At 36.0% G+C, this 26561-nt stretch overlaps 1 protein-coding gene across 3 annotated transcripts in view; it reads left to right on the plus strand.

Moving 5' to 3' along the window:
- LOC18442501 (neurochondrin family protein) overlaps nucleotides 1-26185 on the plus strand; it is a 29869-nt gene extending 3684 nt beyond the window's left edge. The window contains exons 5-19 of one of the 3 annotated variants that reach the window (XR_016047062.1): nucleotides 3695-3798; nucleotides 14377-14472; nucleotides 17946-18042; nucleotides 19791-19911; nucleotides 19994-20184; nucleotides 21806-21903; nucleotides 22011-22088; nucleotides 22702-22791; nucleotides 22892-22991; nucleotides 23487-23594; nucleotides 23736-23808; nucleotides 24617-24780; nucleotides 25290-25347; nucleotides 25518-25599; nucleotides 25711-26185. Coding sequence is in view for 2 of the 3 variants with exons in the window: in XM_011628077.3 (XP_011626379.1) it covers nucleotides 3695-3798; nucleotides 14377-14472; nucleotides 17946-18042; nucleotides 19791-19911; nucleotides 19994-20184; nucleotides 21806-21903; nucleotides 22033-22088; nucleotides 22702-22791; nucleotides 22892-22991; nucleotides 23487-23594; nucleotides 23736-23808; nucleotides 24617-24780; nucleotides 25290-25347; nucleotides 25518-25599; nucleotide 25711 (1439 nt within the window). In the remaining variant the exon portion in view is untranslated. The remainder of the gene's footprint in view (nucleotides 1-3694; nucleotides 3799-14376; nucleotides 14473-17945; nucleotides 18043-19790; nucleotides 19912-19993; nucleotides 20185-21805; nucleotides 21904-22010; nucleotides 22089-22701; nucleotides 22792-22891; nucleotides 22992-23486; nucleotides 23595-23735; nucleotides 23809-24616; nucleotides 24781-25289; nucleotides 25348-25517; nucleotides 25600-25710) is intronic. The other 2 variants (XM_011628077.3, XM_088855149.1) reach the window with 2 other exon arrangements.
- The last annotated feature ends 376 nt before the right edge of the window (nucleotides 26186-26561 follow it).

A 26561-nucleotide genomic window follows, 5' to 3' on the forward strand; every position in this document is an offset into this window, starting at 1 on the left:
TCTACCTATGGATGTCGGGTCTTGATGTTAGCCCCTATCTTCAGCACTCTCGATCGGCAAGATTCTATTATTTGGAGCCCCAACCCGTCTGGCACCTTCTCAGTATCTTCTTTCTACTACTCCTCCCTCTCAAATCTATCCCCGGCTCCCCTTCTCAACAAGTCCTGGTCCCTGCCTGTGCCCCACAAAATCCAAGCCTTCGTATGGGTTCTCCTGCAAGGCAAAACCCTAACCTTGGACCAACTTCAGCGTAGAGACCTCTCTCTCTGCCAAACTGCTGTTCTTTATGTCTTCAAGAAAAGGAAACCATCTCCCACCTTTTTATCCACTGCGAGGTTGCTCATGGCATTTGGTCCCTCCTTAAGGTTTTCCGCCTCCAGTGGGTGACTCCACCTTCACTTCAAAAGCTCTTCAGCTCTCTCTTTTCTCCACCTTTTGCAAAACAGGCTAGGAAACTATGGCAACTGTCAGTTGCCGCTCTCCTTTGGAGTATCTGGCTCAAGAGGAATTCCAAGATTTTCAGACGCATTTCTAGAATCGCTGCTCCACATTACAGCTCTTATTTCCCTCTGGGCTTAGCTCATCCCTCTCTTTGCTACCTTACCCATTTCCCACTACCTTACTAACTGGGAAGTCCTTTTGAATTTTTCATCCCCTCCCAATAGAAACACCCCAGTGGTCTCCCCCCCCCCCCCCCCCCCGGGGATTCCTCAAGCTAAATACGGATGGATCTTCATTTGGAAAACCCGGTCCTTCAGGCATAGGAGGCACATTGGCTGCTCCAGTGGAATCTTCCTCACCTTCTCGGAACATAGGCTCAACCACAGCTGAGGCCTTGGCTATTCTGGAAGGCCTCAAAAGAGTTTCGCAAGCAGGCCTCACTTACCAGGGACTCATCATTGAGTCTGATGCGAGCAACTCCATTACATGGGCATCCCACCAACACCAGCCACCCTGGCTTCTTCACTCACGTTTTGAGCACATCGATTTCCTGTGCAACTTCATCCCTCAGGTAACATTCTCGCCCATCCCAAGAGGAGCCAACGCTGAGCAAACTCGCCACAGGTGCACCCTAGTATCCTCCAATCTTGTTCTCTCTCCTCCCTCACTTCTATTCGTCTCCCCTCCCCTCTTTGGACAAGAACACACAAAAAAAAAGGGAAAGAGGAAAAAAGGGAAAAAAAAAATAGGAAAAGAAAAAAAAGAAAAAAAAGGAAAAAAAAGAAAAAAGAGAAAAAATCTCAACGAAATAAGATTGATAGAACCTCCTCCACCATATTTTATCCCCGTTCTTAATAACCTCTTCATGCTTTGTCCCACGACAGAAGCTCTCTATTTCTCCACCTCTGTGCCCCCGTGCCCTTGTTTCTTGCTCCTCTTTTCTTCCTTCTCCTAATTCTACTTCAACTTCTTTCTTTCTGCCATCTCTATCTCCCCTCTCCGCTTCTCTCTTTCACTTAAGTTAGTCTCACTGCTCCCCTCAGCCTCATCTTTCATCCTGCTCTTCCCTCCTCACCCTTCAACTCTTTTCTTCCCTGCTCTTCCCAACCTCTTTTTCACCACCTCTACTTCCCCTCCTCCCACTTATTCTTTTAAGCTCGTCTATTTTCACCTTCAGCCTCATCTTTCACCCGGTCCCTTCCCCCTTCCTTCTCCCCCTTCGCCTTTCTCCCCCCCCCCCCCTCCCCCTTGTCCGGACCCACTTAACTTCTGTGCAGGTCTTCGATAGACTCTTTATGTTTTGAAGATCACCTGTGTCAAGGACATTCAGCTCAACCGCAGGTCTTTCCAATCATCACCACTCTCACTTGAATCCTAGTTCCTCCCAGCACCGTCACTCTTAGGCGACATTGACCAAGATAGCCTCTCTTTCGCAGTGACTCATCCAACTGTGCCTCTCCTAGATTTTACCCCTTATGTTGTCTGCTTTCTATCTTTCGTCTATTTTCTCAACCCTTATCTCCTGTACTCTGAGCACCCATCCTGTGGGATGCCTCTTTCACATGTTTATTGTAATTTATAGTTTTTATTTATAAAAATTTAAAATTTCCTCAAAAAAAAACAAGGATGAGATAGAGTTGCAGTATAGCAACTCTACCTCCCTTGTTTTTTAGTCATTAAGCAGAAGGAATTGAACTTGCGACATGGTGTTGCAATCAACAACACCTTAATCAATTATGCTGGATCCTGAGTCCAAAAGAAGCTTCTGGTCTCTTTTGGTTAATTAATATATAATTTTTTGGGCCTGAGTCAGTATAGCAAGGAACCAGGCAGCACCCAAGTACGCTCACTGAGTCCTGACTTTGACCAGAATCACTGCTTTTATGAAAGACGTGGACAGTCTCAAACAAGATTCTGGCTACCTAAGTCCAAGACCCTGACAGTTCTGAGTGACTTGGGGACTTGCCAAGTTTTTAAACATTGGTCATAATGAAGAAGAGGGAGAAAAAGGCTGGGGGCGGTTCTTGGTTAGTTGGGTTTGATGGAAGGAAGCCATCCCATTTGGTATGCTTTCTAATTGTGAAGGCATGAAACAAAATCCCATGGATCATCTTCTCCATGTAGGTGTTATGTCTACGAAGACGCAATCGTCCATCTCATGGTTTAATGCAATTATAATTGGTCCTTTTGGAGAGATATTGAGCTTGTTTATTATGGTGTCTTATATTCAGTTATTTTTATTAGTTCAGTTTTTCTTTTTTGGCATTATTGGTTGCATGTTGGGGGATGTAATGGGATTGGAAGGGTTCAATCTTATGATGGTTATGTTCAGTGCCTAAAACCTTGGCTTGTTCGACTCAAACTCTCCTGAGTCTCTTAGAACTAGTACTCCGCAGGTTCCATGTGACCCTGACTCATGTACCTCAAGTCTTGAGCGAGTCTGACCAAGTCTATCCAAGTCATAAAAAAACCAATGATCTTGGTCCGAGTATTGAGTGATCAGACTTGGGATTGAGCTGCCCTCCCCTTGCTTGGTTCTGTGCCCAATTCCATGTTGTTAGACACTTGTCATGTTTCTATACAGTTATCTGGAGAATTATGATTCAAAGAAATCGCTTATTCCTTAGCCTGCTTGTTTTCTTCTTTGGAAAACAATGAGGAATTCATTCATTCCTTGTCTCTGCTTGTTTTCTTATTCTGAAAACAAAAAAAGAAATTGCTCATTCCTTGGCCCTGATTGTTTTCTTATTCTTGATCTTGCTTGTGCTTTGTGCAAGTTTTGATGAAACTGGCTTCTGGATTCATACTCTTAAACCCTCCCATTGGCTTTGAAGACACACAAACACTACCTTGGTCTCTCAAGAAGTGTTCCTTTTTAACCCTTTAAAAGGTCCAAAAACCACTCTCCTTGCCCACCTCTTTCTCCCACAGACTTATTTTGTTTTTTTAGATGGAATTCACTCCATGTATCTTATTCTCAAATATTCTGCTTTTCATTTATTTTCAGATCCTCCTGACGATGGTCATAAACATCGGGTGGCTGCTGATTTAGGATTATATGAACTCATAATTCTATTCTGTACTTTGTTGCTACTACCTGTATGTTCACTGAAAGATATAAATAAAGAAAAATGAAATAAGCCAGAAAGCCAATCTGCATTCTGCAAGAATGTTTTATGGACTAAATTTGTTACTTTTAAGGAGGGGGGGAGGGGGGGAATAAACGAGTTTTACAAACTGTTGTACTATGCAGGTTCTTCATCATTGGAGCACGTTGTGAGACTTTTGGAATTAGTGGTCAATAAACTGTTTGCAGGCAGCATAAATGTCGAATATGCTGCAGAGTTTGCAAGTGTGGTATGCCAAACAATTTATTTTCCATCTCAATAGTTTCTTAGTTCTTGGCCTGCTTCTTTGCTTCCTTGGGTTGCTATACCTTTTATTAGGTCTTCTACATTGGTATGTGCCTAACCTTTCAAATGCAAAAAAGTTACTGAACTTATTCTTTGGGTTGGCAATCCTTGAACCAAATCTTTTTATTATTTATATATATATATACACACACACACACATCATTATCATCATCATCATCATCATCAAAGCTTTTTTCTAATTAATTGGGGTTGGCTACACAAATCATGGTCCATCAATCTGCTCTATTAAGGTCCATACCCTCAATGAAGCCATTAGTCCCCATACCTTTACGGGAATGCCTTAGCATAAGCAGATATCACAAATTCCGGATCCATGGAAAGTTTTGACAAAGTTTTACGTTGGCTGCCTACTTAACACAACCCACCCTCTTTACATGGGCTTGGGACGGGTTACGGGAAAGTCTAAGGTCCTCACCCTTCTTAGACCAATAAATAAATATATATATATATATATAGGAAAAGTCTTCCCAACGCCTATAGGCAAAAATGAACAGTGATTTCGTCTACACTCATCACCATCCAAAGTTCATCGCACGGTCACAATTGTCCGGTAGTATTTCATTTCTAATTTTTTTTCTACAAATCGGAATTATCTGAAATTTGGAGTGTATGTACATCTTAGTGAGGCGCACGAAATAAAAATATGAAAAACATAATTCGTAAACAAAATTGACCAAAATACCCCTAAAACTTTTCGGGGGTATTTTGGTCAATCTTTTTCATGTAAAATATTTTTTTGACATTTTTAGTAGATTCCCTTATTTGTGATGAACACACGCTCCAAATTTCAGGTCATTCCGATTTGTAGAAAAAAAAATGAAAAATGAAACACTACCTGGCCATCGTGACCGTGCGATGAATTTTGGATGGTGATGGAGGTAGGCGAAATCATTGTTCATTTGCGCCTATAGGCATTTTGTAGTTTCTTCTATATATATATATATATATATATAGAGAGAGAGAGGAAAATGCTGAGGTTAGCCCACTAGCTCATATCAACATATGAGCCTAATGGCCCAGATTGAACCTGAGCCAATTTGATGGTCACGACCTCATTTTGTATTTTAATTTTAATGGTTTTTTACAAATCCAAATAACTTGAAATTTTAAGCGTGCATTCAATACAAATTGGATAATCTAATAAAAATATCAAAAAAATAAATTTCAATAAATAACTTGATCAAAATACCCCTGAAATGTTTACGGGTTATTTTGATCAATTTATTTTTTTTGCTAATTTTTTTAAAATATTTTTATTAGGTGCGCTTTAATGAGAAGAATGGACACTTAAAATTTCGAGTTATTTGGATTTGTAAAAAGAAATTAAAATTCAAATACGAAATGAGGTCGTGACATTTTGATTAGCCTAGATTCAATCTGGGCCGTTGGGCTCATAAGTTGATATGAGCTAGTGGGCTAACCTCAGTATTTTCTATATATATATATATATATATATAATAGAAAAGGAAATATGTGCTGAAATACCTAATGCCTTCTGGACTAGGAGAAAACATGTGGTAAGCCTTCCTTATGAAGAAAATTTTAAAGAAGATAAAATACCTACTAAGGCAAGGCCTATTCAGATGAATCCCAAACTTCGGGAAACTTGTAAAAAAGAAATAGATGACCTTCTACAGAAACAGCTCATCAGGAAGAGTTTATCTCCTTGGAGTTGTTCGACTTTCTACGTTGAAAAAGCCTCAGAAAGGAAAGAGGCGCACCGAGGTTGGTAATAAATTTATCTTTATATCTCTTTTTATCTGGCTTATTAGATACTGATATGGTGTTATATCCAAACTGCTCACAGAAGTCTCCTAGTTCCTTTTTTCCCGTGATTCTTTGTTTATCAAGTTGTCTTTTTAATTTTAAATCAGTGCAAAGGGCAAGTCCTTCTGAGCAAATTTCTGCCGAAAGTTCTCCTAGAGTATATAAAGAATAGGGAATTATACCTCCATGTTTATTTTTCAACCTAGTTTTTACCTTTTCAGCAAAAAGGTAAGGTAATCCTCTTATGAATTTCTCTTTCCAATGATCCGCACTACTATCCTCCCGGGAAAGAAGACAGGAAAAGAATACGTCTTTATACCATTTGTAGTGGGATAATGTTGGACATCTTAGATTGGATAAAAGGTCTTCTGATCTGGCATCTATCAGTGAAGTACTACCTACAAAGTGAAGAGTTATGGTATAAATGAGTGTATTGACTGCATCACTCTCACTCTGAACTATATCCTGGTTGTATTCATTTTTTATAGTCCATTGTTTTGTAGCACTTAATATTTGTTGTTTGGTGGTTTCACTCATATGGAACTCACCACACTCTTAGCCATCCAGTAAAGCCACATACAATGGAGTGTAACCCAACACCTATTTGAAGCTAATCTTAGTAAAAACAAGTATAGAAGAGAAGTAAAACAACATTGTCAACCAAAGAGATATTTACGGAGTTTAATATAAAGCAAAACAACTAATGTGATAAGCAATAATATAGGGGATATATCAATGACTATCCAATTAATAGAAGTATCTGATCTAAATCTTATACTAAAACAAACTTTATTTGCATAAGGAAGAAAGGCAGTACATAGAAATAAACTTTTACAGGAAGCACTTACATGGAACAGATACAGAAACTTGAGAAGAGTTTCCACTCCTCAGGACAATAACTAGGTATACAATCACACATATACTCACAATCACTCAATTTACAATATTTCAGGGAATAAGGAGAAAAGAGAAAGTATAAGTAGAGAGTTTAGAGTAGGGCCAGATTAAGATGTAAAGAGCAGAGAAGTGACTCAGAATACTTATAAAAGGATTATCAGAGCTTGAAGGTTTATAGAAAGTATGAAAAGAGCTTTTTAAAGTTCTAAGAATAATAATTTTATGAAAGCATAAGATTGAATAAGGTATTACCCGAGCTTGGAGTGGACTTGTAGTAGAGAGGAAAGAACCACAGAAGAAATGGATGAGAAGAATACGAGCTGTTCTTCTAAAAGAGTTGCAGATGGGAAGAGAGAATCTAGAAGAGAGAAATTCTTAAAAGAGAATAAAAAGAGAGAAGAGAACGCAAAACTAAAAGAGAAGACTCCTTCGGATGCCTGTCTTCCTTGGCCTTCCTCTCTTATATAGACGACGGATGCGAATATTTTATCAAATTGCATTCAATCAGGTGCCACGTGAAAGGTGTGAACAAGATCCTTGAGCTGACCGAAAGTGGGGGCACAGTCTCGAGGTGACTTTAAAGGTGTCGGCAGCATCTGGGAATAGGAAAAGGTGAACAGTATTGTTGGTGGAATAGTAAAAGGTGCATTATTTTGTCGGTATTTTGTCTGGTAGCAGTATTATGGCAGACAACTTGCATTTAATGGCAGACATCTTTTAATGAGGTGGCCGACAGCTTTTGATGAGGTACAGATGGTCTTTTCAAGGGGATAGCTGATATTATAATATCCTGGGTTTTGGATATTTTCGGGTTTTGGCCCGGGGCTTTTATTGGGAAAAGTCTATTGAGGGCTGAATTAGTCCACAGTCTTCATTTTCCATGGAGTAGTCTTCGTCATTTTGGGTGGAAGTTGACATTTCTTCTTCGTCTTCAAACATTTGTAGCAACTTCTTTTTTAGGTCTTCTTTCATTGCTGTGGGGTTTTGCTGCTTCATCTTATTGATATATTTGGCAAAGTTACTGGGTTTTGCCTCTAGGGTTTGAGTAGGGACATTTCTTTGAATAATGTTTTCTGGATCGATAACTTTGTTGTCATATACGTCCCACCATTTGATATAAATCTTTTTTCCTAATTTTGGGATATATTCCCAATCATTAGTAGAATTATCAGATATTGCAAAGGTCCATTTCATTATCCAAGGAATTTGGTAATATGCCATGAAATATAAATGGTGATCTATTTGGGGGTTGTTATTATTAAATTCTGCAAACTTGGTTTGAGAACTTTGTATTTTAGAAGGGAGAATCTTTGTTCCAGATCCTCAGATCTGAAACCAATTCCTGAACCAGTTAGGAAATCTTTCCACAACTGGCAATTTTATCTGAATGAACCAGGTGTGTGAATTATTATTATTTTGGAGAGAGAAAACTTTGTGCCAAGCGTTTACATATTCAGAATACTTGTAATATTTATTATTAAACTCTGGTGCATTTAATTTTCTACTTCTCGTGGGATCCATTCCCCATTCTCTATAGGTTATTATTTTTCTTATCTGAAATTTTGAGTATGCAACTGTATTAGTATTTCTTGGATAAAAATGTACAAGAGTTATGGAACCTGTTTCCAAAAGGATTGCTTCGTACCATTCCCTTGTTTTATTACCATTAGACGGGTTTAGGTGATTTATTAAATATTGGCTGGCTATACTTGCTGGATCCACATCCAAATGGGTACTTTAACTGGAGTTTGAGAAGAGATAAGTTCTTGAGCTTGTCTTTTTATTATTTGGTTGGGAGTGGCAGGAGAAATTATTAGAGGTTTTCCTTGGGGTGGTGATGGAACGATGTCCATTTTCTCTTTGCCTTTATTTATATTTGTATGAGTATGAAGTATCATACGCTTATCACTCTCTCGTTCCCCCCTGCAAAAATTCATGGGGGAGAAAGTCAAGAAGGAAGTTAGTAAGGCCTTTTATATGTTCAATATCAAAATCAAACGAGGAAAGTATTGCTTGCCAACGGCCAAAAATTTGTTTAGAGACTAAATTCTTAACATCTTTAAGAAGAATATCTTTCGTCGCCTTACAATCAGTCCGAATTAAGAACTTTTAGTTAAGCAGGTCACTTTGAAATTTTGTAACACAATGAACAATAGCGAGGATTTCTTTCTTAACCGTTGAATAATTTTGCTGAGTAGGATTCCAAGCTTTAGAAGTAAAGCGGACTAATTGTTCTTTATCAGAGATTTTTTGTTTCAAAATTTCTCCTAAACCAATTTCAGAGGCATCACATTCTATTATTTTGAAAGCATTAGGGTTGGACAGTGTAAGGCAAGGTAATTCTTTTGCCTTAAGTTTTATTTTTCGAACAACCATAGTATGCTCTTCACTCTACTTAGGTGGGTTCTTTTTTAACCTTTCAAATAAAGGTTTAGCATCAATGGCCAAATTTTTATAAAAATTAGAAATATAATTTAAACATCCTAAAAATCTTTGAAGTTTTGTTTTATCTAAGATAATATCAGGAAATTTATCAGCAAACTCAATTGCTCTATCAATAGGAATAATACTGCCTTGAAATATATTGTGACCCAAAAATCTTGTTTGGCATAGGCTAATCTTTTTAGCTGAAACTACCAATCCTGCAGATTTTATTGCATTTATAAAAACATTTATGTGTTTAAAATGTTGATCAATATTTTCAGAAAAGAACAAAACATCGTCTATGTAAACAATCATGAATTTCATATAAGGATTGAAAATATCGTTCATAATATTTTGGAATTCCGAAGGTGCGTTCTTAAGTCCAAAGGGCATCACATTCCAATCATACTGGCCGAATGGAACATTAAACGCAGTTTTATATCTATCTTTTTCAGGGATATGTATTTGCCAGTATCCAGACTTCAAGTCAAACTTAGAAAATATACAGGCATTTACAAGTCTATTTAAGAGGTCCTTTTTATTGGGAATTGGATATCTTATCCATTTGAGGACTTTATTTAAGGGCTTATAATTTATTACCAACTTCGGTGCGCCTCTTTCCTTTTCTGAGGCTTTTTCAAAGTAGAAAGCCGAACAACTCCAAGGAGATGAACTCTTCCTGATGAGCTGCTTCTGTAGAAGGTCATCTATTTCGTTTTTACAAGTTTCCAAAAGTTTGGGATTCATCTGAATAGGCCTTGCCTTAGTAGGTATTTTATCTTCTTTAAAATTTTCTTCATAAGGAAGGCTTACCACATGTTTTCTCCTAGTCCAGAAGGCATTAGGTATTTCAGCACATATTTCCTTTTCTATTTTCTTTCGTATATCTGCAATATTTTGCATTGTTTTAGGCAAAGAAAGTTTTTCATCTATTATTTTATATTTTAGTTCTTTTAAATAGCACAAAAATCTTTCTTTATTAGTAATATTTCGTTTGACACTATTTATTTCTCGAAATTTTGGTTTATCTATAAACTCAAATTTTATCTTTTGTCCTTCTATGGTTGTTTCAATTCCTGTATGATCAATATGTAATGGATAAAGAAGATTCAAAAAAGGTGTTCCAAGAATTACAGCTTGGCTAAGACCTTTTACCATGATAAAAGGCATAACAAAGCAATTTCCATTATTACAAATTGCGGCATTGGATAATTTATATTTTATCATTAATCGACTACCATCAGCTGTATTAAGTATTTGTTTTGTTTTATCAAAATATTTTGTAGGGACTAGTCCCTCATTTATACAATTTAGATATGCTCCAGAATCTATTAGTGCTAGTGTATGGAAGCTATACTCTTTATTGACTATTATTTTGACTAAGGTAAACCATTTTTGGGTAACAACTTTGTTAAGCAAGTTTACCTGATTATTTTTTTAGAATAGGACTAGTAACCTGTTCAGTTTTAGAAGATTCCGGTATATCTTCTATTGGAGAGGAAGGGATTTTAGAATTGTTTATTATAATATATTATTAAATTCTAATTCATCATCTGTATTTTCAGGAGTGTCATGGGGATTTGACATTAATTCTAATATTCTAATTCTATTTTTAAGAATTGTTATTTCATTTTTGACTTCTCCTATTTCATGTTTAAGATCAATGATGGAAGGTTCTTTTTGGTCTTCATTATTTTTATTATTTATTCTTTTTAGTATTTTTGAAAGACTATAATCCTCTTGAGTCTTGACTAAAGGGTATTGTTTGTTTTAGATTTAGCTATTTGGATGTATTGTGTCAATGCATCTCTTTTTGCTTATGGATCAGATATTTATCAATTAATTCTATAATTAGATTTTCTTCATCAGTTAATGTATTACAAAAACTATCATTGATTTCTTCATCAGAATCTGAACTACTGAATATTAAAGATTCATCTTCTAATTCTCCAATCAATGGTTCATTTTCAGAAGTTGATGAACTATCTTCCGACTCATTATCTATTTGTAAAATTTGAAATATCTGTCTTTTGATTTCTTCCTCTATATGTAGAGCAATAATTTTCTTTTTTATTTTGCATTTATTTTTTGTAGTGTCCTACTTTTCCACAGTTATAACAGACTAGTAATTTCTGTCTTCTTTTTGAGGTTTTGAAACTATTTTTTGGACCAAACTTTTTAGTAAATCATCCTTTTTACTTATCTTTTTATTAGATTTATATTTCTTATCTTTATATCTCTTTTTAACTGGCTTATTAGATACTGATATGGTGTTATATCCAAACTGCTCACAGAAGTCTCCTAGTTCTTTTTTTCCCGTCATTCTTTGTGTATCAAGTTGTCTTTTTAATTTTAAATCAGTGCAAAGGGCAAGTCCTTGTGAGCAAATTTCTGTCGAAAGTTCTCCTAAAGTGTATAAAGAATAGGGAATTATACCTCCATGTTTATTTTTCAACCTAGTTTTTACCTTTTCAGCAAAAAGGTAAGGTAATCCTCCTATGAATTTCTCTTTCCAATGATCCGCACTACTATCCTCCTGGGAAAGAAGACAAGAAAAGAATATGCCTTTATACCATTTGTTGTGGGATAATGTTGGACATCTTAGATTGGATAAAAGGTCTTCTGATCTGGCATCTAACAGTGAAGTACTAGCTACAAAGTGAAGAGTTATGGTATAAATGAGTGTATTGACTGCATCACTCTCACTAAAATGTATACTACAAAGTGAAGAGTTAGGTGCGCCTCACTAAGACGTACACACGCTCCAAATTTCAAATCATTCTGATTCGTAGAAAAAAACAGAAAAATGAAACACTACCAGACAACCGTGTCCATGCGATGAAGTTTAGACGATGATGAGCATAGGCAAAATCATTGTTCATTGTTGCTTATAAGCGTTGGGAAGACTTTATATGTATATATATAGAAGAGACTACACAGTGCCTATGGGCGGAAATGAATAGTGTTTTCACCCATAAGCGCATCGTCGTCCATTTTTTTTGGACGACATGGATTTTTCAACCGCCATGGACCTAGGTTCATGGCGGTACCATCATAGACATGTTATGTCTGTGGCGGTCAAAAAACATGTGGAAACTGCAATTGACGACTTGTTGTCCGCTGCGGTTTCGTTTGAAATACCGCCACAGACAAAGCAAGTTCGTGGCAGGGCGAAATACTGTAGCATTTCTGTATAGGCGTTTTTTAGGTTTTTCCTATATATATATAATCTACAATTTACAACCCTTCAAAATACAAAGGTTAATGTTAGGAATTGCGAAGAGTGGATTTACTAATTATGTGGTTTCTGTTCTAGAAAAAAGTTATTTTTTGTGGTAGCTGCTTATCAGGTAAGGGTGTTTGTGTAAATATTACTAAAAGGCAATTGGTACTATTGTTATCTTCATAAGGGGTAAATTTGAAATTTTTAATAAAGGATCAGGGTATTATACAACTAAAGTTCCAAGGCACTAACTTCTAAAATAACATTGTATGTATGTAAAAATTTCAAGGTTACCCTTACTTAATGATTAAGTTACCTATTAAAATATTTTTTTATAAATACACCCATCACAATCCATTCTGACATTAACCTTTGTATTTTGAGGGGTTGTTAACTCTAGACAAACCTAACATCATCATCATCATCATCATTGCCTTTTCCCAATTAATTTGGGGTTGGCTACATGAATCCCGGTCCGCCATTCTGTTATGTAAAAGGCCATACCCTCAGTGAGGCCATAAGTCCTCATATCTTTTCGGACTACTTCCAACCACGTCCTTTTGGGCCTACCCCTTTCCCTTTTCAGTCTTTCCACTTGAATTAACTCGCACCTCCTAACAGGTGTTGTACTTGGTCGGCCCCACACATAGCCAGTCCACCTAAGTCTACTATCTCTCACTCATCTTATCGCCTATTGGTGCCATAATATTAGAGAAAACTTATATATATATATATAGATAGGGTTATGTTAGGGTGCTCACACTATAGAGCATTTCATAATTGTACTCAACAAATTTGGGATACATATACTTTTATTTTGAACATGGAGTATTTTTTTAGTTAGGGTATTTTTGGTCATTAGGAGGGGTGTGCCATCATCCATATGGGGTGTGACGTCACCCATATGGAGCACAATAGTGGCATTTAATGTTCCATGTGGGTGATGTCACACCCCATGTGTATGATGTCACACCTTTCCTAATGATAAAAAATATTCTTACTAAAAAAATTCTCCATGTACAAAACAAGGGTATATAAAAGTCCAAAATTTGTTGAATACAATTGTGAAATGCTCTATAGTGTGAGCATCCTAACGTAACTCTTATATATATATATGTATATATATTGGAAATGCTTGCGTAGGTCCGCTATGCTACAACTACATATATGCCCAACGGCTTAGATTGAATCTGGGCCAATCCAATGATCATGATTGCATTTCGTATTTGAATTTTAAATTTTTTTATATAAATCCAAATCACTTGAAATTTTGGGAGTGTGTTCTTTAAAAATATTAGAATCCAATAAAAATCTTATAATTTTTTTTTACAAAAAATAAATTGAACAAAATACCCCTGAAACATTTCATGGGTATTATGGTCAATTTATATTTTGCGAATTATTTTTGTAATATTTTTATTAGGTGCGTGTTGATGAGAAGAATAGACACCTAAAATTTCTCATGATTTGGATTTATAGAAAAAAAATTAGAATTCAAATACGAAATGAGGTCGTTTCCATCAGATCAGTCCAGATTGAATCTAAGCCATTAGCTGTAGGCTAGTGGGCTTACGCCAGCATTTCCCTATATATATATATATATATATATATATATTATGACCGTTTATTTTTAACACAAGGAGGTCACAATCATTATTGAATATTAGATGTAAAATGGGACGGTTGGGAGTGTGTGATTGAGTGGGCACAAAACTCAAAATAAAATTTCTTGAGCCGAGTGACACACCCAAGCCATAGGATTTTACATCCGATGACAAAGGGTGGTTGTGACCTTTTTGTACTAAAAATGAACGCTTTATATGTGATCTAATAAGGGTGAGGACCTTCAACGTTCCCTTAACTCATCCCAAGCTCAGGTAGAGGAGGTGGGTTGTCTTAGGTCGACAGCTAGCGTAAAACTTTGTCATATCTTATCATGAATCTTGAACCTATGTATATTCTTATTAAGGGTATAGTAGGCTTTGAGAGAGAAGAATGAAATAACATGATTCCATGTAGCCGATCCAAAATAATTGAGATAAGGCTTGGATGATGATTATATATATATATATATATATATATATATATATATATATATATATATATATATATATATATATATATTTATTTATTATTTAAAGCCACCTCTCTGAAGTGAACATGTATTGATAATATTATAAACTCTTGCAGGTTGTGGCGATTTCTAGACATTTCGCCTTGCTGCACAACCAACTTAAGTTTGATATGCTGCACCTCCTTTCTGCCCTCCTTTCCTCGGATCATGCTGTATGTTAATTTATTTGTTTCATTTTTATATTTATATTGAAGATGATTTGAGTCGATCTTTTTATTGTCCTTTCATATGTAGTTTATCTTTGTTCAGAAATATATAGTTTGTGACTTTGTGGTTTGCCAGCTGTCTTTAAAGCCATTGGTATCACATGAATGTTTTGCAGAACTGACCTTCAGAAGAGAAATCTTAGGATTTTGTACTCTATTGCTTGTATTTAGTCTGTTCAATCTTGTGGTACAGATATTATTCAAACGTATAAATGAAATATCTGTTTCTTAGTTCATTATTGGTTTTATTCTGAAGTAGTTTATACACAGTTTCTGGAGTTTCTTTCCCCAAATATGCGTTTTAGTGGTAGAGCTCATGAGAAGCATGTGTTTTGGTCTGAAATGGAAGTTTACCTATGGCAACAGTTGCTTACAGCACTAACTTGCATAAAGCAGGTCTTTTTTTATTTTTGGAAATAAAAAATAAAGCACAAGGTTTCAACGTGAGGAGGGATTTGAAATTGATTTTCAGTGATGAACTTTGTTCTATGGCACTCAGTGATTTCTAACACACAGAAGATTCCCTTTTTTTTTTTAGATGTCAGTTATCACTTTATAAAATTGGAGACTAGCTCGAAACAAACCCAATATTTTATGATTTTTTCAAGCACACTATGATCCAATAGAGTACTGTATACTTGCGAATTTTTGCCATTCTACGAAATGGTTGATGGTGATGGAGGGGGGGTGGGATCCATCATAGAGGAAGTGAACCCTGTGGTGGGTCCCACTCTATCTGCATCATCATCCATCATTTAATTGAACGACCTTATTCTATAGTTTTCCTTAGTCTATGGATAATATGATATGCTTCCCCTTGTATTTTACCAGCAATCCATTTCCCAGTCATCTCTGTTAAGAGTTTCAGAGGCAGAGCAATGTTGATGTAGCCTTGTGGTGCTTGCAGTAACTTTCTGTTGTTTCTTGTTACTCATATAGCAGAGAAGAGGACTTGCTCATAACTGTTTCCTGCATATATATTTTTTTTGGTAAATGTTAACTGTGATGTATTAAGTAAGGAAAAAGTTTATATAGAGCCGAGGCTCTAAACAATCAAATTAGAGCCCACCTCAAAACTTTTACTAGAAAAGGTTGTTTTGATACCCAAATATCCTCAAATTGATCATCTCGACATCAAGATGCATGGACATGAGAAAAAAATAGATTTCAAGTTTTGGAAATAGTGCATCTTGTAACACAATTTTTGGACCGTCAATTTTTAAGATTTTTCAAGTTTCACAGATCCGCTCAATCTACACTATTTTGAAGCTTTAAATTTTATAATTAAAGATGAAAATGTATTTTAAGGCTATCACAAAGATTTTCAGTATTGAAACCACATTTCTTGACCCTATTTGAAGGTGCGTTTTACTTTGATTGTTTAGAGCCTCGGCTCTATACAAACTGCACCCATTAAGTAAAGGAGGTGTACAATATACAAATATGCTGCCTGCAACAGGGGAGCGATCTTCTGCCACCAGCAAGGTGGCCGAAGCAAAAAATGCTATACAAGCAATGAGGTTACAACCAAAAAACAAAAGGAATAAATGAAGCAGTGTCTCTTCTAGGAATATGCAAAGCAAAGGGTCTTTTAGGAAGATGCTAGGGAAACACCTCCTTAGCCAGAGCGTTGGCTGTCTGATTGGCCTTGCGCCAAGTATGTTCCTGCATTTATATTTAATGAGCAGAATAACCCTTTTCTCTCTCATCTGCGTCTTCTAGAAGATAACTGTCACTGCTACATCACATAAAATATCTTGTACACAAACGTAACCCAAATCTCCTTTTCTGAAAATTTCAGGGTACTTACTTTTTGGATAATCTATGATATCCTTGATCTTGGAATGATGTGATTGTTCTTACACATATTGAGATATGCTTGTACCTTGGTATGGTTACTTCCTGCAATAACTCCTTTTAACAGGGTAGGACATCACATTGTGTCCCCTGACTGTGCAGGCCAAAGGCCAATTTCTTTATTCTTGCAATATCCAATTGGAAAACCCTTGCCTCATTATCTAATTAGAGGACAAAAGTTATGTAGCATCAGTAATAAGTAATAACCATAGTTATATGATGGTGTTTTTAGGTAGTTAACTGTTAAAGAATCAAACGAAGGTATTTTTAGGTTTCTTGACATTCACATTATTGGCCTTGTCAATTCATTAAATTAGGGCATATATGGATGCTGCCCCAAAATGCGTGCGACATGCATTTTGAGCGGCATTTTAGGTGAGGCCCTAAATATGTATCAGTGGCTTCTATGGAAGCTATTTTTTACACCCTTATAAGTGCCCATGCCACAAGAAATGCCGCTGCTTTGTATCTGAAAAAAAAAATTAAAATAAAATAAAATAATAATAATAATAATAATAATAAATATATATATATATATATATATATATATATATATATATATATATATATATATATATAATACCAGTTTTGACCCTAAACATAAAGACCGCGTTTTGATGAAACTTAAAATGGAAATGGAATAGGTGCAGCAGCGGGACAAGCTATTAAATTGTGATCTTGACCATAGATCGCTGAGTAAAGGAAATCTACACCTGGAGGTTATTCATTGAGGTCCGTTTCTTCATTCTAGCCAGTATTGTGTTAACTGGATCAACTCCAAGTCCATCTTGCATTATGCAATGATTAATATTGTCAATCCTACATAGTCAACTAATGCTAATCTTAGTTCCAAAGTTTCAAATTGTAGGAATTAATAACTGTGTAATGAAAGAAATTACTGTCTGCTCCTTGTATTTTTGGTATTGGAGCATTGAGATTGGAACATGAGCTTCTTACTGGATATGACAAGAACTGCTCTTGTAGCGCAGGGCATATGTGACACTAGGAGCAAAACTTATTGACTTTATTTTGCAGCCTGCATGTTCTTATAGAAACACATGGATTCAGATATTCAGGCTTCTGAAGAAAGGATCCTGACCTTGTTAGTTAAGAAACCTTCAGTTAAGTGGAAGACTCTCTATGTGTCTTCATAGCTATGGAGTGGTGCCAAGGTTGTGACATCATCTTCCTTTAACCGTGTTAGCTGTGAAAGATTCAGCTAGGAACTTGGGAGAATTGAGCCATGCATCTAGTGATACATTGAAATCTTATGTGTATTTTACCCTTTTGGATGATCAGGCGGAAATGCCATTGCTTTTGCTCTTTGCATATTGTTATAATTAACTAAGTCTAGAAATCATTTGATAATTCGAAATTTATCCCCTTACTAGCGTTGGGTTTGTTCTAAATAGTTTAATGACTCCTAATTTAATAATTTCTGTTGCTGAATGCTAACTTGAAGGATCTCTTCTACTTTATTCAACCATTTGGTACCTAGATCTAATTCTCTTCTATTTGAAAGATTGTGAAGATTTACTTTCTTGCTTGCTTGTGTTTTCCAGGCACCTTTGCATGAAGCCTTAAGATCAAGGTCAAATAATGGCCCTTGGGCTACCTATATTGCTGCTGGTATTGTTGCAATCTTGCAAAGTCGTGTTGGTATGTGACATTGCTCTTCTTATAAAAAACATTTTCTTGCTCCTATGACTCCATTTTTAACCCATTCAAATTGATTGCTTGTATCAAATTCCCATTTTAATGTTATGCTTTCGACTGTTAACATGGATTTATTTTCAAACACTTTCCATTTGCTGAACCCATCTAACATATTTTGCCACATCTCCTATGGAGGAAAATCACCTTATAGGCCTCTGGCCTTCCGTTGAGCTTGAGGCGTAAAATGACCTATTAACTTCTGAATCTTTTGAAAAGTAGTGGTGATAAATACCTTGTGATGCATAAAGAAATTATTTTGTCAGGGAACACAATGTGTTGTTGTGACTTTTAACAGTTTGATTAACTTCTCTGGTTACCCTTCTAGATTTGCAGAATAGTGCCATGTATTGGTAATTGAAGATAATGCATGGTAAATATGATGAGATGACCCATTTCTTTTGGACATGGAAAATTGGAAAGTTTATGTAGAGATGAATAACAAGCAGACCACCCACCCCCCAAAAAAAAAAAGGAATAGAAAAAGTTCATTGGGGATAATTAATTTTGACTTATGTGTTATTCAAAATGAATTAATTTTGACTTTTGCAACTAATTGAAAGAAAAAACTGACTTATATGTTATGATTTCTGTGTCAAATGAGTTTTTAACCAAGATGTTTAAACATTCTCCTATGGGGTAATTTCCTCACATTAGTTGTTTATATGCTGGGGAAAGTCTAGGGAGCAGATTCCTATTTCTCAACCTTGGTTTCCCTGTAAGCAATAAATATAGGTATAGCAACTCTGCATATTATGTTCATTGTGATATACTACTGCATAGTACATAGGATGCCACTGGTTATACTAACTAGTTTTTCCATTGGAGATCTTGATAGGGGGATGTGTCTCTAACTGGATTGGGCAGCCACATGAAAACACCCACGGGTTCTAGATGTGGTATATGCACTTCCAATCAGTGATACCCAAAAGGGTTTTGCTTTTGCTAGCTATCCTATGACATAGTTTGCAACCAATGGAAGTGGTCGATTTGGCTACCATTCGCATTATTGGAAAATGGCCATGTTTGATTGGCTGCAGAATGGAGACTTGTAAACAAAATGAAAAATTAGTCTATAAATTTGAAAGCTTTCGATATTTCTACAGGTGCTTTATAAGTATATACAGCTAAATTTAGTTTTGTTATGAGCAATTTACCCTTTGAAACAACGTTCTAAAAATTGCCGAGCCAACTCGTAATCACCGGAGTTAGCTTTGGATTGGTGGGGAGGGCTTCCAGTTCAAGGAACCCAGAAATCACCCCTATTTTTCCTCTCTTTTTTTTTTAATTTCTTTATTATCCGACCACCCTGAATCAGGTGAGCTGGATCAGAGTAACCGATCTGACTCAGTTCACTGGGGAACCCTGTCAGAGAGTGATTCATGTGTCTTCACTGCTGCTTTGAAATGATGATGCTCGAAGGTTAGGCTACCCTTTTCTATTTCCTATTTTGAAGTGTATGTTATTACTAATTGATTCTTCATATCCTACCAATAATGAGGCTGCACTCTTCTTCCTCGGGCTGATTTTTTCATGCCATAGTCATTGTTGCGCTGCATGTCTATATTTTGGAGTATCATGATTTAGTTTAAACCTGCACACTAATACATTACATGCACATTAATTACCATTAACTATAAAAAAAAAATGATGGGCTTTGAAGTTATTCTTATATTGAAATTAGTGTCCTGCAGTATCTGATGAAAAACAATTAGCGCTTGCTTTGGCGGATTCGATGATGGCTATACTTGGTGAGAGATGGCTCCTAAATCCTATACATATACCTGAAAATCAGGAGCAGATCCCAGTTGACAGGTATATCTTGAGTATCTGTCCCTTTTCTTTGAACGATTGAATTTAGGCAGTTTTATTTATATTTTTTCCACCTTGTTTCCAGATGCTTACTACTGGTATTGGAGTTTTCGAGGATAGAGGTAGCTGTGCTTCTAAATGAACTAGCTTACTTAAAATATGAAGCTTCTAAGAATACTTCAACTGTTGAGTCCATTCTTCTTAAGCAACGTACCCTAGCCACAGCCTACTCATTGATAGAGAGAATAACTAAACTGATTTCGGATGAGGCTGAAGGTAGGTGTTCCTTTTCCACTTTGAGGTGCATCTTTTAGTTGTAAGTGGGTTTTCTTTTAAATTGATTTCTGGTGACTTCATTTATGACTTCATCAGAGGTTCTTTCATGACTCAACCATTTGCTAATTAGCTATTTGTTAATCAAGCGATTGTGTGGAATTTTATTTATTATCAAATTTGCAGTTATCTACTTGCTCACCATTTCATCCTCATATTTGGCATGATACTTTGAGGTTTGTTCGAATATACCAGTTCCCTGAAGACATTCCTTGCATTCTCATTCTTTTTATGCTATCACTTATGTTCTTTATGCTTCTTTTCTTTATGTATGCTTCATTATCTTTTGTTTGAGTTTGGGCATTTCTAAGCATTGATTATGTTTCATTATCTTTTGTTTGAGTTTGGGCATTTCGAAGCATTGATTGTTTGGAACCTTTGACTCAATAATGGATGTCGCTTTTTTTGAGTTCCAGTGGGTAAACAGTCTTTATTTTGTTGTATATCAGCAATTTGTTTGGTTGCCATAGTCGGGTCAGAAAATTATAATTCCTAATTGAAAACTTGATGGATACTTATCCATCATATAGTGTAACCGTTCTCTTTGGATACTTAACTTATGATTGGGCTAAAAAGAGTATACATCCTGAAAAAGGTATAGTAATTTCCTTTCTTATTAGATATATATTTGGGTTCATATCGAATTTCCATTCAATAAAATCAAAGGTACCATTTGATATGCTCACTTGGTGTCTAGTAATGAAGCTTTCGAAAATCTAGCACTTCGTTCGCTTTGCAGTGGATATGGAAAAGAAGATGGAGTGAGAGGCAAATCTCAAACTCCTCTGGCAAATATGCCTGGACACCACCAAACCATGGAGGTCTTATTGCTGGCCCATCTAATAGCAACAATAGGTTTCCACTCTACTCCATGGGGCTAGACAAGAATTGCCCTTAATTCCTCATAGAACAGAAAAGGTTGGGCTTCATATTTCGCATGCTATCACGTCTGATGGTTATATGTAAATATATTGATGCAATATTGGTGTATAGGTCAAACTTATTGAGGTATAGAGACAGTTTTGCTACATCATGGTTATCCGCCTTGGCCGGCCCCATGCCCGTCAAGCCTGTCCCAAGCCCGGGTGAAGGAGGAGGGTTGTGTTAGGTAGGCAACCAGCATAAAATTTTGCCACATCTTTTCAGGAATCCTGAACTTATTGGGGGGGCAGAATTCGTGTAGCCAATCGTAAATAGTAGGGATAAGGCTCGGATGATGATGATGATTCTAAGGTTCTCAGATTTGTTAATACACTTAAAAAGATGAAAATTACGCTGCACATTTAGTATATATAACATTTGACATCAATTTAGAAAATGATGTGCCTGCGAGTTTTTGAGACCTGCATGTAAACACATGGACATGGAAGTGCACACCCTTACCCTTGGAAATTAGTTCTATTGACGTTTCAACTTTCGCATCTCACCACATGTATGTGTGGAAACATTCTTGGAGCATTATGGTTTGTTGAATTCATTTTAGTACATGATTTTTTTGAATGATATTTTGTATATGGTTATAAGGAATTTCTCCTTAGGCTGTCACTGACTTGTTTGAGAACAGATGCAGAACTAAATCTTTCTGAAGCCACTTTAATGAAGGCAGTGGCTGGACTCACAGAAACAATCGGTGTGGTCATTGATTATCTTCAAGATGCAAAAGTGAGCAAAATCTCAAGAGTTCCTTTATTTTCTTCATTCATTTTCTGTTTGGCTTTATGAATATTTGCACTTGAACCTAAATTTAGTCTTTGGTTTGTGCTTTGTAGTCATAAGGCTCAATTTTTGTAGGAACATGGACACAGAAAAGGAAATGATTTGCTAGCATCTGTTCGTGTGATTGGGAGGTATTTCCTACCAGTAAATACCCTAATTGGGTTCATTTTTAATTGATGATTTGCAGATCCCCTAATGTTAAGGAACAACTAGTCATATGTATTAAGGATTAACTACTCAATATATCAACCCTGACAATTCCCAAAAAAAAAAAAGATTCCAACTCTGACAATCTGATGAAGCTGCTTGTTGCTGTAGACATCTAGTCCCATATAGAGTATTTCTGGAAATGATGATGACTTCTGATATCAGTTGACCAGTTTCTGTTTTTGATGAGCAAGAATGCCAGGCTTAACCCCTGTACTCAAATCCTGAATGGGTTTTGTATTTTTCAATCTTTTTGTATTTCTTATCTGCACAGTATATTTAGCTTACATCAATAAAGTTATCAGGCTCTACAGATAACGATAGAGCAATTTGGCTCACTTTTTGAAGCTAGTGGCTTGCTTCTTCAGTGGATTCATTTATGTGCTGAGATTGTAGCACACCGACTCTTTAGGACCAGTCACTTGGCACTGAGAGGAAAATCCTATTGACTCTTTATGACCTAACCTGTTAGCATGTTAAAAAAAAGAAAAATCTCAAATTTGGATATGACCATTGGAAATAATTTTATGCCTGCAGCTATCTTGCAGAAACACCCTTTGCATTCAAGGAGAAGTTTGGTGAACTTTTGGATTACATACTTTCGGTTGAAGGAGACACTGAAGCAAGGTCGTCCTCAACTAGAATCTTGCATTTGCTTATAGATACAGGATGATTATGGTTGCCTGTGTATTAGCTGGCTAACCATCTGCTTTGATAAACATGACAGTCCCTTTTATACAACATGCTTTTTGCTTCCGGTCCTGAGCCAATCAACAGCGGAAATTGGAGGATGCAGGACGTTGGTTTCATGTAGAGGATATAAATCAGTGAGTTTGTTTTTACTAAATCATTATGGTAACTGAATGGAAGTCCCTCCAATGAGAATATCTGGTGATCACTATCATCTTTAAGAGCGAAATATTATATCTTAAAGACTTCTGTAAAAGGGAAGGAATGTACATATAACCTAGTGAAGAATGGAAAAGCCACAGTTGATCAGGTCATCACCATTCATGGATATTATGGATGGTGATGAGCAGGGGATCCCTGGTCATGTCTTATTCTGGAGGGTTGCAATCTCCCCATTCATCACTGTTCATATTTCATTGGATGCTTATGATGCAATGGACCATGTTTTTCTCATGGCCACAGTATGTTAGTATTCTCATTATAAAATTTGCTAAACAACAAGTTTCTTGTGTGAGAATCAAGCATTTCCTGGGGTAGTCAATCAAAGTGAAAGAATATTATGGGATGTTTATACATGGAGATGTGAAAGCATACACAGCGTGCTCATATGCAGTTACTATTGTTTCCAATAGGTTATTGCATGCCTGATGAAGCTGCTGGGGCAAAACAGTCAGCAGGTTGGGGATGACATGGGTACCATATTTTTGGCGTGTGAGACCATTGTGAACATTCTTTTGAAGGCATGGCATTATTTATTGGAATTTTTTCTTTCTTAATATTTCCTTGTAGGCTCTCTTTTTTTTTATAATCAAATGTACACTCATTGAAATGGTAAATCTTGCCACTGTACTATCATCATTGTTGATTTTTTACTTGTCCAGGGAGAAGATATACGAGATGAACTGGATGAATCTGAATTTATTCAGCTTTTGCAAGCACTAGCTACCTCGGCAGGTACTGCTATCATGTCCTCTCACTTCTCAACGTTTCCCTTTTTTTTTCCTTTTCCTTTTTTTCATTTTTTTGCTTACTTAGATTGAGTAAAAATAGGAGGGGGGGAAAATAAAGAAAGAAAGGCAGATCTTTTTAATGGATTATTACCTTTTCTAAATTTTGAAAACTTCATTGTTTGACTTTTGGGCCAAAAGATACAGCTGTTTATTTATGAAATCCTCTGGAAACTGATGATTTTTTCCAGTCTCATGTTCTTGCACTTGTTCATGTGGTTTCTTTGCAAGCATTTGACTGCAAACCTTCAGATTTGGATTGTTATAAAAACAAGCAAGGTTATATTTTATCATCCCTGCAAGACTGCAACTAGTTGGGTTAAGAAAAAAAAAAACCCTTCAGATTTGGGATAGGTTGTTCTCGGAGAGGATGGAAAATATTACTATCTTCCAAAGATTGTTGCAATGCCACTGATTCTAGCTAACTCTATAGATCCCTAGTATTTTGAGCTAGCTTATATTCTGAAAATAATCCAATGGAATCATAAGCACATGCTCTCTCTCTCTCTCTCTCTCTCTCTCTCTCTCTCTCTCTCTCTCTCTCTCTCTCTCTCTCTCTCTCTCTCACATATGTGTGTGTCTCTGTGTATAATCCGCACTGCTAGTAATTTTGTCTATTGCCACCCTCTCCCCTGCTGTTTGTGCACTGACCAACATAAATAACCATGTTAGTCGTCTCCACTTTTGACTGTTCGAACACAAGAATTATTTCACATATAGGAATATGATTAATTTTAGTTTAATATGTTTTACAGTTTGCAGAAGTGATATTTCCATTATCACAGTGGCTTCAAGTGTATGCTCTTTGATCCTTGACTTGACATCTGAAGAAAAGCTGTTAAAGCTTCCAGTTTCTTATCCTCCCACTCATGAAAGTCTATCTCAGCTAATTGTGAAAAGTTTGGAATTATATGCGCAGGTAAGTTCGCTTTTATGAACTTTGTTTAAACTGGGATCTGATTGTCTTGTTATTCCTATTTCAAGCCTTATTCACTTCGGACAAAAAATTGCTGATTTTTTGCTACAATTGGTGAAATCAGACTTCATTGGGGTGGGTTCATTCATTGATTTTTTTTATGAAAACCATTGAGAGTTTTAGCAGCCAATGGGAAGAGAAAACCCTAATGACCATGACGCATTTTTAGCCCGAGGCTTCTTGGGTATCTTTAAATAATGCCCCAAATACCACTTCACTTAAAAAATTAAGTTACTACTTTATCTGGCACAGAGTGTGCTTTTCTTATTTCTTTGTATTTTATTATTTAATGTTTTTCTATTAATTTTGCTAATTTATTGGATATAAATTAAATTTGCTGGCCAACTGATTCTCTTGCCAAATTTTTTTTATCAACTTCAATCACTGTAAGGGTTGGATCTTCACTGAAAATGTGTTCACCTCACCTATCCTCCATTCTGCTGTCCTTGTAGGGTGAGGTGGTTGACGATGTGAACTCCGAACTGGATCTTCATGAAATAATTATTGCAGGTACCCAATCACTTGCTTGTATCAATTATGGACTAATATTTATGTTGTACAATTTCTGGTTTTTAGCATAGATGCTCTGTGTTTTTTTGTTTTTGGAGAGAGAGAGAGAGTTCCTGCTATCTCCTTTTCGTTGAATTAAGATAATTTACTGTTTAGTTATCCTTCTTCAGGCTATGCTAGGTGGGCATGTCGATTCCCACATATTAAGGAGGCAGTTGACAGATCACCATACCTTGGACACCTGAAATTCTGGTTTGTATATTCATCTGTGAAATTGGAATAACCCTTGCTTTCAAATTGTTTGGGCTCAACTTACTCCGTTTCTTTTTCCTTTATATTGTTGTTTGTTTCTATCGGTTTCAGAGGAATGGTCATTATCTGCATTTGCCATGGAGCATTGATCCTTCAATTCAAGTCACTGTATCTTCTTGTGCTCTCCTTGGTTCTAGGTTCAAGCCCTAATTGAACTTTGTCAAATCACTTATCCTCTTATAATTTAATTTTTTTTCTTTCTCGTTTTCTTTTCTTTTTGTTTTTAAGGTGAAATTGAGCTTATCTTCCAGAGCCATGGCCTTGAACCAACCTGGATTTAGGGTCAATTCCCCAGCTTAGCCATCAAATTCTGTGGTTTATGATATGTTGATGAGTTGTACAGAAGTCTTAATCATAAGATTCAGAATATTTGCCTAGTGTACAAGAAAACTACCGAAGATCTTGAAAAACCAGTTTTGAGGTCTTATCTTTATATGGAAAGTTACCAAGGTGTGGCCGGGGCACATATTGTAAAATCATATAACATTTAGCTATTGGAATGGCAGTTAATTTTGTTTAGAGTGTATCATATTATCCAAAACTAATATAATACGCAATGTTATTCTATTATCATTTTGATATGTATTTTATATTATGTATAAGATTATTTAATTATTTAGTTTTTTTTGGTATTTTCAGTTATTTTTAGTTTAAAAGATATGATTTTTCATAAATTACTTTGAATTAGATAACTTCTCAAATAAGATAAACTAATATGTGAAACTGCTATCTCAATTAGCTTTCTAGTACAGATGGTTAAATAGCAGATCATTCATGTAGGGATAAATTTATTAAAGTAGTGAATTATCAGTGTTTACGAGTACATGCAAACATGCCCAAGGAGTATATGTAAAAAATTGTATGTTCCAGTAGGTTCGCATCGCATATGTTGTACAATTTTC

This window comes from Amborella trichopoda, chromosome 13 (assembly GCF_054954075.1).
Source record: "Amborella trichopoda isolate Santa Cruz 75 chromosome 13, AtrichopodaSantaCruz75HAP2 v2.0, whole genome shotgun sequence".
NCBI classification, from domain to species: domain Eukaryota; kingdom Viridiplantae; phylum Streptophyta; class Magnoliopsida; order Amborellales; family Amborellaceae; genus Amborella; species Amborella trichopoda.